The sequence below is a fragment of the Vespula pensylvanica genome, chromosome 4 (genome assembly GCF_014466175.1).
Source record: "Vespula pensylvanica isolate Volc-1 chromosome 4, ASM1446617v1, whole genome shotgun sequence".
NCBI classification, from domain to species: Eukaryota; Metazoa; Arthropoda; class Insecta; order Hymenoptera; family Vespidae; genus Vespula; species Vespula pensylvanica.
In genome coordinates, this window is record NC_057688.1 from 553,940 (window position 1) to 568,687 (window position 14,748).

Genomic DNA, 14,748 nt, shown 5'->3' on the forward strand with positions numbered 1-14,748 from the left:
CTCTCTCTCTCTCTCTCTCTCTCTCTTTCTCTCTCTCTCTCTGTGTGTCTCTGTCTCTGTCTCTCTCATATCTCTTTCTCTAATGTATTCATAAAAGATGTTGCTAGAAAGATGACTAATATTTCCTTCTAACATTTTTTTTTTCTCGGTATATCTACGAGGAACAGAAAATGTTTTTTCCTTCTTCTTCTTCTTCTTCTTTTTTCTTTGTTGTTTCTTTACTCTCGTCGGTTTCAAAAAGAATCATTAGAATTTGTCGATTGGCAACAATTAAGTACCTACTTACCTACATACTTACTTACATATCTTATCCTGTCATAAATCATCTATTCGATAACTATCTCTCGTAATTTTTCAATAACTTCCGATAAATTAACATTTTTATATACGTAACATATTATTTAAACGTTCTCGTTTACTATTATCAACCGAGACACGGTTGTCAACCCTGTCGACGTGTCTTATTCTAACGGTGAAAATTTATGTGTGAGAACGATTAAACGCGTCATACTTCCTGCTTAAAAAAGTCCGAGGAGTGTTCTTTCTCTCTCTCTCTCTCTCTCTCTCTCTCTTTCTATGTGCGTAATTAACGAGGATGTCAGTAATAATAAGATAAAAGAGGCCTTTTGGGACTACCGGACATCGTATTTTCCGTCTATTTATGTATTTCTACTAACTCGTTGAAAAAACAAATAAAAAAAGTTTCAAGGATAGATAAAAAGATATATCCCATTCCTAAAAATTCTTTTAATAAATTTTCCAACGATATACACGCACACACATTCACACACATACATTCATATAGGTATATAAAATCTTGGCAATATCACCGACAGCAATTCATGACTCAGAGATATAGAATTGTTCTGTTATCGTGGCCTTTTCAACCCCTCGACTCAGTCGGAATCACCCAGTAAAGTCATCGAAATCTCTTCTCTCTCTTTCCCTCCCTTAAGTTTTATAGGATATAACGAACCACCTATCGAGTTAGGGTATACGATCGTGTCGTTCTTACCGTCTCCGTCTAGGAACGTTCTTTTTTCGTCTCCCCTCGATTCGCTCGTTTATATTCATCCCCTTGAAATTCCAAGAAAGAAGAACGCTGTAGAAAGAAACTATGACTAAGGGGGTAAAGAGAAAGAATATATAAGGTGGAAGATATAGTCTTCTTTCTAGTTTTCTCCCCTTTTTCTATCTTTCGCCTAGCCACTAATGGCTTCATCCGCTACATGTCTATACGTTTATGTCTGTGTATGTATGTGCTTGTTTGTATGTGCGTATATGTATGTACGTACTCAGGGTGATTCAGGCAACTAGGATGGGCCGATCGTTCTTTTCTGTCTGGAAGATAAAACAAAAAAAAAAAGAAAGAAGAACATAAAAGAAATAAGATGGAATAGCCGTGAAAGGTGTTTCATTAGAAGTTTGAATTTGTTGCAATCTCTTCTTTCTCTCTCTTTCTCTCTCTCTCTCTCTCTCTCTCTCTCTCTCTCTCTCTGTCTTTCTTTCTTTTTTACTTTTCTTTTTTTAGCTAAATTGATTCCATTTATAAAAGTATCGATAGGAAATAATCAAAGAATATACAAACTTATTACGATATTTTACGATTATTACGATATTCTTATTATCTGTTTTATTTATATACTTTTTAACGATAATATTAAGACGTCGATCAGATAGTATCGAAGATGGTCATCTTCAAAGAAAAATGATATTTGCTCGGTAATAGTACAGTTTGAGCTCGTAACACACACACACACACACACACACACAACACGCACATATATACGCTTTCTTTTCTTTACGGATAAATCACGGAAGATAGATACCTTTAGTATAAAAGACTTTCGTAGGTGCTCGATTCGAGGAGGAAGTTGTCGTAAAGAAACTTTACGAAATTAGAAAGTCAGCTTTGAACGAAGAGACAAGTTATACCAATATACCTTCCGTTGACTCTTCTCTTCTCGCGATAAGGGCCGCCCATTCCTTTTATCTTAGGATATTCGAGATTACCTAAGGATACTTTTTTTTCCCTTCTTCTTTCCAACTCCGACTATCGTCTTTACATCGTTATTTATGACGCTATTTGTAATTGGATATATTTTGACAGCAGGTGTTTTAAAAAAAAAAAAAACATCCTCGTATCTCCTATACGATATTTATTATTAAACGAAGTTAAAAAAAAAAAAAGAAAAAGAGAAAGAAATATTGTTTCGACTATATTTAATCGTGTCGAGAAATCAATCTTGTCGAAGCCTTCACGATCAACTCGAAACCTCATTGAACTTATTAGGCGCGAGATCTCTCCTTGTCTCGTGTGGCTAAGCCACGAAGTTTCTCTCTCTCTCTCTCTCTCTCTCTCTCTCTCTCTCTCTCTCGCTGTGCAATTGAAAACTTTCTCCTAAAAGAACGGTTTATAGAGCTCTCGATGGAACGACATCTTCCGCGTGTCTATGAGGATCAATCTCTCGAAGAGAGAAGAGCACTCTTTGAAATCACCTACGAGCAGCAGTACTCTTCTCTCCTTATTTCTTCCGGCCGATCCAATCGAGGGTTTTCTACGCCCACTCGTTCGATGACTCACTTCTTTATACACACATACATCCATACATAGAGTCATACGTACATATATATGTATATATATATATACACATATGTACGTACTTACATATATGTTCGCTTGTCGTGCCCCTTTGACGAATTTTTCTCCTTCTTTCTCTCTCTCTCTCTCTCTCTCTCTCTCTCTCTCTCTCTCTCTCTCTCTCTCTCTCTCTCTCTCGTTCTTTCTGTCTTTTTCTAGGTACGTACACCCACGTACATACACATACACATACACATGATGCATATATACATTCGATTCAACTCATACAAAGATTCGCCTTGCGAAGTTCCTTCTAAACGTACACGTCGTTGATAGAAATGATTTTGAAAATATGACATCGATAAAAGGATTGCATTTCTGTAAATTATATTTCAGGAAAGAAAAAGAGAGAGAGAGAGAGAGAGAGAGACAAAGAGGAAATCTGTGTCAACGTGAAAACCAATCGTTTTTCGTTTAGAATCGATTGAAAGGTGATCCCGAAATCGATAATTAATTGAAAATAATTACATTCCAAGAATTCTTAGATTCGATTGAAAGAAAAATGAAGCTCCCAACAACTCTCTCTCTCTCTCTCTCTCTTTCTCTCATCGAAATCTTATTCGCTAACAATCGATCATCCTAGTATACTCGCCTACGCTATCCGTTTCTTTCTCTTTATCTCCATTTTACTAGAAAAAAAAAAGAAAAAACTTAAAAATTTTTTCTCTTTCGAAAGAAGGGAGAAGATGCCGGGTTTATAACGTCTTTCGTAATTTCCTCCTACTCGATCTCTTCGTTCTTCTCTTCTTATTATTCTCCATCCAGAACTCGTCGTCGGTAGTACTTCAAAGAAACTCATAAACATTACCAAACTCTACGAATAATTTATTTATACGATATTATTTATGCGAACTTTACTTACATACACACGAATACACCCCTATCCTATCTCCCTCCCATTCTTACCCTCTTCTCTTCAGTCATCCTCTTTGCACGACAAGATGATAGGCCAAGCGTGAAAATAATATAGTGTAATATTTCGTCTAACAACAATTACATTCTTCCCTTTATACCTGTTAATAAATGCAAATTTGTTAATGCTTTCGTCGCAGGTAAATGACGAGTAGTATAATTGAATTACTTACACCGCTCTACACGACATCTTGTGATATGGAAAGAGATAGAAAGCTTATGGATAGAGATAGAGATAGAGATAGAGATAGAGATAGAGGTAGAGATAGAGGTAGAGATAGATAGAGAGAGAAAATGTGTGAGTGAACGAACGTACGAGCGAGCGAGTGAGAGAGGAATAAAGAGAAATGCAAATAGCCGTAGCACAAGCGATTCTATAGCCATTGTTGTGCTAGGTCATGCGGCTGGGCTTATGGTTCTGCTTTTATGACCTGTTAGAAGGTAGTACGATGTGAGAGAGAGAGAGAGAGAGAGACAGAGAGAGACAGAGAAGACGTATATACACACTAACACGTACAGATAGATACACATACAGAATTTACACGTCTGCATATTGGCTCTATGTCGCTTTACCTGTTTTCTCTCTATCTCTATCTCTCTCTCTCTCTCTCTCTCTCTTTCTTTCTCTTTCTTTTTGTCTTTCTTTTTCTCTTTGAAGCTAACGTATTTTCCACGATTCTACCTGACCGTTTCCCATGGAAACAACGGCAATACACGATGGGCACGGCATTCAGGTAACAGTGAACGGTCCATTTACCTTCTTCGGTAGGAACGTCGTCTACTCTAAGAAACGCGTACTCACTCACTCACTCACTTACTCGTTCTCTTGCTTGCTTACTCGCTTGCTTGCTTGCTTGCTTACTCGCTCATTCTTCTTCGATGATAAATCGTGGAACTTGGTTTTACCGATAAAAAACGGAACTTTTTGAAACGAATCTTTCGAAAAACAAGTTTTTTCTACTAGTTGAAGTATTTTACGAGGTGTTGCGTAAGTGGAACAATATGTTATTTCAGATCGGAGATATCGATTCTCCAAATTCATTTCATAAAAATTAATACTTGAGTTTCTTTAATAGAACGTTATTTATAGATGCGATTATTATCGCGTGGAATAAGTCATACGAAAGTATTACAACGTTCTCTCTGTCTCTCTTCCTCCCTCTCTTCCACTCTATCTCTTTCTCTTTCTCTCTTATTCTTTCGTTAACTATCTCCCCACTCTTCTTACGTTCCCTACGTTTGGTCGTAAATCAGGCAATAGCTTAAGAATTATTACGACAGTTTGAGGGGAATAAATGGTAAGTCGTAGGACAATGTGGATTAAGTTTTCGCAGTTGAATTAACGTTAGAGAAATATTGTCAGACGATGTATGTACCTATCTATATATTTAAGTGTACCTAAGTCACATAAGCTAAGCGTATACGTAACATATACGTTACATACGTAACATATGCGTTATAAGTAAAATTTGTTTACGATGAAAATTAATGACGAAAGGTGGAAGATAGAAAACGGTGGGATAGAAGAAACGAGTAAGAGAGAGAGAGAGAGAGAGAGAAATAACGAAGTATGTATGCATGTAATAATCATACACGTCGAGTTACAACTTTCTTCGATGTACTTATGATGAATTACACTTTCGTCCCTGAGAGATCGCGTATCGTAACGACGCTTAATTGCATATCGCATAATCGCGTTATGAAATCATTCTATCCTTCTCACTCGTCTACATTGTATGTATACGTACACTAACGTATAATATCGTACGCGTTTCAATATTTGTAGCGCGATTAAGGCCACTCTGCGATACTCTGTATATATATATATGTATGTATATATGCTGGTGCATGTGTATGTATATATGTATGTATGTATGTATGTAATACGTAGTATAGGTATGCGTCATTGCTCTTCGTTCGAGGTGGGACGACTATTTCCGTATTTCGAAAGAAACCTCTCCGATCTCCTCTCTTAGCCTTCATTGTGGTAGATAGGTACTTACATACATACATATATTCATATATACATACATTCGTATATACGTACATTCACACGTTTGTATGTATTGATAGATACATACATTTATACATACATACGTTTCCTTCTCGTACTCAAAATCGCAATCCGTTGTGTCGTATCTTTTTCCTTCTGTATTATTAGTACGTGCGAAAGACTCTCGAAATATCCTCGAGGAATTGCATCGTGAATTGGACGAAAATTTAGTTCTCGTAATCGGACGAACCAAGAATTTAGTTGAACACTTGGAAAAACAGATTGGAACAAGTCTAAGAAGAAATGGTAGACAACAACGACGACGATAATGACGATGATAATGACGATGATGATGATGATGATGATGATGATGATGATGATGATGATGATGATGATGATACTAATGATAATAATACTAATAAGAAAATATCCAACCAAACGATTTTATATTTCATTTTTTAATGAAATTCGGTCGACAAAATTGCATTCCACTGGATCGATCGATTTCTTTACAAAACGATCCGCCCTCGAACTAGAAACGATATCGTAAACAGAAACATTTGTTTTTCTCATCCTCTTCGACGAGAGAAAAGTAATCTTATTAAGAGTTTCTTTCGCGAATGACTAGGCGTGGATAACCTATCTTGAGCTTCGACCGTGACGTAAGATCATAAAACGAGCGAGCGAGTGTTCGACCGAACGATCGAACGAGCAAACGAGCGAGCGAGCTAGCTAGCTAGCTATCTTAGCTAGTTCTACCTATATCATGAAAATCGTTAGACAAGAAACTCGTGGGAACTTCACCTTCTCCAAAGGATTCAGAATAAAGAGAAAGAAAGTCTAAGGAAGTACATATTTCTTCTCTTCCATCGAATCGTGACCGAATTCGAAAGGAGACGTTATCCTTTTCGTAAAAGCGAAAGATTCGATTGCCAACAAGTAAGAAGAGAGGAAGTGGGGATCGTGTTATAGAGGGACAGGAGTAAAAGGGGAAAGAGAAGTGAAGAGAAGGGTGGGAGGAGAGATTGAAAGAGAGAGAGAGAGAGAGAGAGAGAGAGAGAGAGAGAGAGAGAGAGAGAGAAGGAATTACTGTGGTTCGAAATCAAAAAGGAATTCAACCGTTTGGCATCCATGGAACTTAAAAAGAAGTTGTCCTCTCCAATTTTATCCAACGTTCTCTTTCCCCAAGTCTGACGACTTTAAAGAACGGATGAATGGACTTTTAACGAGGTTGCAAATGTCGGTGAAGCTTTGAAAACGAGAGTGGAATAAGAATAAGAAGGTGGAGGATCGGCCAAGATACGGAAGAACGGAAAGCGATGACATAGAGTAGGTTTAACATGAGAGAAGGAATAAGAAAATGAGAAGGACGAGAAGAAGAAGAAGAAGAAGAAGAAGAAGAAGAAGAAGAGGAAGAAGTTAAAAGTAATGCGGATGTGAAATCTCGAATTACGTTTGAGTCTTCCTCGAAAATCCGGAGCAGCGAAGAAGTCCTCCACTAATTTTAAGTGTCTCTAAATTCGAAAACCTCGCAGCTTGTCGTATAGGCAAAAGAGATAGATAGAAAGAAAAAGAGAGAGAGAGAGAGAGAGGGAGAGAGTGGGTGAGAGAGAGAGAGAGAGAGAGAGAGAGAGAAAGAAAGAAAGAAATGGAAACTCGTGAAAAAAGGAAAGAAAAGATTGATAGAAGGAAAGAGAGAGAGAGAGAGAGAGAGAGAGAAAGAGAGATGGAAAGTTTAAACCCGCGGGTGTTTGCGCGCTCGTGCTCACTGCCAAATATAAACCCTGAAGGGCTTTTGGATGGAAGAAAAAGAAGAAAAAGAAGAAAACGAAGAAGAAGAAGAAGGCACGAGACACGCGATGATGGTAGGCCGGGAAAATGCTTTGCCAGAGTACAAAAAGTCAGCCGAAAAGCTTCCTCGGCTCCCATTTGCTCTCCCGTTGATCTATCTTTAGCTCTCAGATACGGCTGTCGATCTCGTGGAATATCTCGCACGGACGATTTTACGCGAGTGCGAAATCTTCGTGCTCCTCATTTAATCGTTCTAATTTATGCGAACCAATTTCTTTATGCGTTCTATAAAAAAAAAATATATATATATATATATATATATGTTTTTAAAAAACCAAGCTCCTTTCTTCTCTTTCTTCTTTCTTTCTTTCTTTTATATCTATATCATGGCGATATGATATTCGATAAGATTACATATTTAAACATTTTTAGAAAAGATCTCAACTACCGTTTTGCTTTTATAAAAAAGATAAAACTCTTTTGACGTCAAAAGGATATCGGACAACTACTACTAGCCATCCTTTTTTTATTGTAACCGAACAATAGACAGAGGACATCGTTCGTGATAGTATTAAGAGAAGAGGGTTTTAAGGTACGACGAGAAAAAGATTTCTAGAAGAATCGTGAAGTCTTTGTAAGTCGACGGAAGTAGAGAGATGATTTTTTTTTTCTTTTTCTTTTCTCTCTCTCTCTCTCCCTCTCTCTCTCTCTCTCTCTCTCTCTCTCTCTTATTCTTTCTTTCTCTTCTCTCTTTCTCTCGTCGAAAATAATGGAGCTTTTCCCTGTACGCGTACCACCTGCTCAAAATAACATATGCTCTGCGTAACTTCGTCTTCTTCTTCTTCGTCGTCGTCTTCGTCGTCGTCCTCGTCGTCTTCATCGTCTTCATCGTCTTCATCGTCGTCCTCGTCGTCTTCATCGTCTTCATCGTCTTCATCGTCGTCTTCGTAGTGCGTCTCATCGACACGCTTCGTTTCCGTTATGCACGTTGTGTGCACTAAGTCGCTCGACTCCGACGATACCTCTCCCTCTCCCTTCCTCTCCTGTCTGTCTGTCTGTCTGTCTGTCTGTCTGTCTGTCTGTCTGTCTGTCTGTTTGTCTCTATCTCTTTCTCTCTTTCTACCCAGAATAGTAACGCTAGGATAGGAATGCAAATAATTGCCGAGCATTCGATTCACGCCGCTGAATTTCGATTTGTTTTGTAAATTAAGTACATAGGTGTGTGTATATATATGTATATATCTATGTATGTATGTATGTATGTATGTATGTATGTATGTATGTATGTATGTATGTATGTATGTATGTATGTATGTATGTGCGTGTGCGTAGCGCATACGTGACGACCGAAGAACAGTCTTCCTTCGTTTCCCACCGAAATCGGTATTCCTCCTCTCCTCTTCCTCCTCTATTCCGCCCCCTCCCTCTCTCTTTCTCCTCCTCCTCCTCTTTCTCTTTCTCCTCTTCCTCTCTCGTTCGGTAGCACGAACTTCGTTAGTGCCAGATAACTAACCGACTAATATTAACTTGGAGAATTACCAAGAGGAACCGCACGGATTCCTTCCATCGTTGATATCCTAACTTCAACGTTAACGTTATAATTTTTGCATGTATCGTTATCATAGAATGGTCAGATGTAATTCAATATTTGTCATCTTGGAATTTTACAGTAGAATTGATTTGAAATTTTATGATAGAACTTTCTTTTCATATATCTGATCATTTTATATATATATATATATATAATTTTGTTAGATGTATATATATTTTATAATAATAAATAAATGTTTATATATATAATATCTATTTAATATTATATTTTATATATATACATATATATTTCGTTAGATATATACATATTTTAAAATAATAAATATATATAAAATATCTATTTTATTTATATATATATATATATTTTACCTATTACATTTCATATACATTTCTTTTCCCAAAATTTTTATAATGAAAGGAAAGAAGTCAATTGAGAATAATCTAATAGGAAGATCTCACGAAAGTTCAAGTTAAAAGAAAAAAAAAAAGAAAAAAAATAAAAGAAGAAGAAGAAAAGAAAAGAAAAGAAAAGAAAAGAAACGAAACAAAACTCGGAATTCTCTTAATGGACGGTTATACGTAGCTGGTTGTCCGTCGACGGATGTTGGTTTCCTGATTTCACGTACATGAATGCACAGTGACACAGTAAAGGTAGAAGCGTTACGACGAAAGTTAGGGTCACGAGACGAGAGACGGAGACGATATTGCGTGTCGGAACGCACGTTCCACGGACGTTGAAAGGTGCAATGGAAGGCGCATATGGCGCCTTTTAGGCAGGTGTCGTGCATGATATACAGAGAGAGAGGAGGAAGATAGAGAGAGAAAGAGAGAGAGAGAGAGAGAGAGAGAGAGAGAGAGAGAGAGAGAATATGAGAGGGAGAGTGAGAAACGAAGTGTGTTCAGAAATGAACGACATCGTTGATTACGTTCTATTAACACCGTCGAGTGTCAGTAACGTTGAAGCAACATTGATCAGAACCATGCTAGCCTGTGGTCGTTTGTCGCTTACCTTCGACCTTTCCCCCTTTCAAATCAAACGACGTTCGCGTGCGCTCACCATCAACGCAGGAAATTAAATTTTAATCAAGTGTTAAGTTCGATCGTATCCATTTATTCCGTGATTATCTTTCTCGATCTAGCTAGACGAATTTAAATCCGTGCTTATGTTCGAAGGTCTATCGATCAGTAGGTTAGACTTCTTTTATAAATAATAATTCGATGCTCGGTGTTTGTGTTATCAAAATTCATTATAATCGATATTTCCTTATCCGTGTAACAACATTTAATATAATTAATTTGTTAATATTTCATTGGATGTTTACGTGAAACGATCTTTATACGTGTGTTATATGGTATTTATGTACGTTTATATGTGTGTACGTAACATTATCGTTCGACTAAGCTCGAAGGACGACGTTAAACAAAAAAAAAAAAAAAAAAAAAAAGAAAAAAAATTAGCTGATTTCCCCCACCTGCCGATACTTATTAAGCAATTTTCCAACTAATCTTCGCGATAACGCGTGGAACAAACGACGACAACAACGACGAAGAAAATGAAAGGCTCAGAGCCTTTACGTTCGTTAACGAGGAACTTTAACGATCGATCTTCGATGCCGACATTTACGAGTTTCTTTTCGTTTCGAGTTGGAACCGAGGTAACGCGCGAATAAATTAAGTTTCTGTTTTCGATGAAAATAGTAGGTGATAGAACGTTAGGCGAAGAAGAAGCCATTCGAGAGTTCCTCCTGTAACTCGAGAACCATCGCGGAAGTCAATAACATTGTGGATGACTTGATGGTGGTCTTTTAACGTGTGAAAAGAAGGAAATTATTATGAATAGGGAGTGGGGGGGGGAGGAGGGGGGTACGGTTTCCCTTTATTTCATAATTTCGTTTCTCTCGTTAGAAATGACTAGATCAAGAATAAATTATTTTCTTTATCTTCCTTGTATAATTATTTATGTAGGTAAAATGATATTACCAAACAATTAGAAAATAAAATGAATAGATTACTAGACTGTGAAGAGGGAAAAAAAAAGGTCAACAATGGACGATTATACGTAACGATAAATTACTTATTTTATTCATTTTCGTTCTACACAATCGTCCGTCTAGATGAAATAATATTACCAAACGAATAACAAAGAAATAAATAAATTACTATACTAGGAAAAATCAAACGAGCAGCAGAATAATTATACGATGATAAATGACTTATTTTATTCAACTTTCTCTTCTGCAATAAAATGACGTCTCTAATTAGAATAATATTGCGGATTGGAAAGATATGAATGAATTATTAGACTGTGAATTTCTGAATTACTGGGAATATATTTGTAGAAAAAAAAGAAGAGAAGAAAGAAAGAAAAAAAGAGAATACAAAATTTCCATGTAAATAGTCCACGTATGCAATATATTGCGATAGAGATAACAATAAAATTCTAATCGAGTTTTATATTTTACAGACAGCGAGAGACGAACGAGCAGCGGCAAGTCCCGGTGGTGCAGGTGGACAAAACAATCACTCGTCTTCGTCTCCTTCGCCCTCTCCTGTCGGCGATGCACCTCTTGGAAGAGCCCTTATGGAAGCAGCTCTTCAACAGGCCACTTCCGGCTCGCAGGAGCCACCCTTAGTCGTGACACCACCTGGTTATTGGTTGGATGGAACCGATCATCGACATACCTTGGACTCGGCAGGCAGAGCATTGCTTCCTGCTCAGCCAGCCTGGCAGCCTAGGATAGATCAGGATGACACGGCTAAGTGTTACAGACGTTTCTTCGTTGGCAGAGTACGTTCACTTCAAACATATGCGTATCTTATCCTTTAATAGATTAAGTTAATGGTTTCGATGGTTCGAGTATGCTTCTAATCTTTAATATATGTCATGAATTTAATCGCCATTTTTTTTTTTTATTTTTATTTCGTTTCAAACGCGTGTGTGCCATTTGTTGTGTTATCCAAAAATTGAATAATTAAGGAACGATTTCACTTTTGTTGTTGTTGCTGTTTTTTTTTTTTTTTTCGTTCTTTCAACTTTGTCAAAGGATTCGTTCTTTCGTGATGACCTTGAAAGAAAGATGGTCATCGGCCTAACAGCACTAAGCTCGTAGTACATTATGTATAACGCTCGTAAACGTACGTACGTATGTACGTACTCAAGTTTATGTAAAGATGGAGTGAGATGGAGATGATGGTTAGAGTAAAAGAAAGGAGGAAAGAAATAAAGAAAGGGAGAAAGAGAGAAATAAAGATAAAGATGGAGGCAGAGACGCAGGAAAAGGAAAAGAGCACTTCGGGCGTGGGAGTGGGAACGTTCTCATAGTCTCGAAGAAGAAGAGAAGACGATGCTTCTTCAACCAGAAGAAATACCCCCACCCCCTTCGCTTCAACAGTGTTCCTGATTTTCATCCTTGCTTGCTTCTCTTCCGTCTTTAACCGCAATCTACCCCAACCATCCTTACAATTATTATTTATTCTTTTTCAAGGAAAAAAGAAGTAATCATTTTTTATCAATTATTTTTTATTTTCCTCGTAGACGTATATCGTAACAATATTTCGTGGTTGTCAAAGGTGAGAGTTGATAGTACATGTTACTATATTGTGTGTATATATATATATATATATATATATATATATATTTATGTAATATATATGTACGTACGTATAATAGCATATATAATGGAATATAACAATTATACTACATAATATATAAATATATTTTATTAGAGAGAGTACGTGTTATGTGTTAGAAATTATTATACAATGCACACATAAAAATATATAGATGTAAAGATGAAAGTATAATACGAAGAAGATCGTTAATAAAATAAAAGAAATAATTGGTCTTTAGATCATAGAAAACATCGAAGAGTGAAAATAGCTAAAAGTGCATTTCCCCTTCTCTTTAATAGTTCATTCTTATCTAAGAGTTCACCTGTTACCTTTGTCTAGCGTGCACCTGGGTTACCTCTATTTTTAACGCGAACTTAAAACTCGTTAGGTAACGTAACGTGAGCGAGATAATGTACGCATGAACTCGTTTCTTCGCGGGAGCGTGCTCGAGTTCGCCGCCATTGTTCAAGAGTGGCAGTAAATAATTGCACTGCGTGTCATAGAGAACGAAAAGCGATTTTTATCGGGCCATAGAATGTATACATATCGTAAATGTATTTACAACTATGTACAATGTATATCATATGTATCATGGCTGGATCTCATTCGATTCCGTGTTTTTCCCTCTCTCTCTCTCTCTCTCTCTTTTTTTTTTATTCTATTTTACGATATTTCCTTGTCGAAGAAGTTAATTTTTCATTTTTTGTTTTTTGTTTTTTTTATATATATATATATTTGGTTCGATTACGGCATACGTGTATAGTTACAAAATCGTTATCACTCTCGTTATCACATACGCGTTTGACGACAGGCGTTAAGAGGGGAAATAAAAAAAAAAAAGGAAAGATAGAACAAGAAAAAGAGAAAGAAAAGAAAGTGAAAAAAAAATGATATCGTAGCAAAGTTAAACAAATCTCTTCTCTTTACATTTCTTTTCACTAGCAATTATCGTAGACGAAAGAAAGCTAAGAACGTTCTCCCAATTATTTATCCTATCCTATTCTATCCCATCCCATTCCATCCCATTCCATCCCAACTCATCTTATTCTATCCTCCATCCCATCCCCCATCTGTCCTTTACCAGTATCGGTGCTTTCGATAACCTTTTAAAAAGAACTTGGAAGGATTGCCATAAATATCTCGTCAGCGTTACGATAAGTTTAATGGTCCATGTCGGCTTCGCTAAACTGTGAAAGACGTGAGAAAAGAGATAGATAGAAAGAGAGAAAGAGAATGAATGACTGAATAGAAAGAGAGAGAGAGAGAGAGAGAGAGAGAGAAAATGAGTGAGTGAAAAAAAAGAGAAAAAGAGAGGGAGAGAAAATGAGTGAGCGAAGAGAAAGAAAGAAAGAATCGAAAAAAAGACAAACTTTCTTATACTTGTTCGGTCTATTATTTTATCGAAAGGGAGAAATTTTAGTATCGATCGATAAAAAACTTTTTAGGAAAACAGAACTTACGTTGTCCTTTCATTGTTGTATGATTATTTTACATTCTAATGACATAACGAGTGTTCTCTCGCCTTCTTTTCTTGTTTCCTTTTGTTTTATTTTGTTTCTTTTTTTCTTTCTTCTTTTTTCCTTTTCTTTCTTTCTTTCTTTCTTTCTTTCTTTTATTTTTCTTTTTCTTTTTTTTTCTTTTCTTTTTTTTTTTTTTTTTTTAATAATGAAAAGGTCATGATCTTTTGCGAACAAAAGGCTCGTATCGAAAGGATGCATACACCTTATCTCTCCATGCGATCGCATTGTGCGGTTAAGCAGAGAGCCCATTAAAAGAGCGATTTTATTATGCGCAATATCGCTCCTCTAATTAGCGGTCGCCACGAATACCAACGCGTAATCCGTCCCATACCGCGACTTATTAAAGCACCACATGCCTCTTCTATCACCTTTTCTTGTGTATTACAAATAGAAAGAGAAAGAGAGAGAGAAACAATGGATATTACGAGTCTCTTTTCCGCGTGATAACACTCAAAGTTTATTTGATTTGATACGTCCTAATCGTTTTATAATATTAAAATCCGTCTCTCTCGCGTCATATAATGATATTAAATTATTCGAAATCTCAATTTTCAAATATTCATTTCGAATTGAGAATTAAAATGTATCGTTAAATTTAAAAGCGAGAAAGAATGAAAAAATCTATTTATACGGACTTGATGAAATGTCACGTTTTAATATATGCACGACAAACTAATATCTTTTTAATAATATTACATATTTACTTAACATATATTTTTCGATACAAG

General features: G+C 36.4%; 1 protein-coding gene across 6 annotated transcripts in view; it reads left to right on the top strand.

The window, feature by feature from the left end:
* LOC122628851 (rap1 GTPase-activating protein 1-like) overlaps window positions 1-14,748 on the top strand; it is a 119,643-nt gene that overhangs the window by 98,940 nt on the left and 5,955 nt on the right. For all 6 annotated transcript variants that reach the window (XM_043811590.1, XM_043811592.1, XM_043811595.1 and 3 more), the window contains one exon: window positions 11,353-11,676. In XM_043811590.1, coding sequence (XP_043667525.1) covers window positions 11,353-11,676 — 324 coding nt within the window. The remainder of the gene's footprint in view (window positions 1-11,352; window positions 11,677-14,748) is intronic.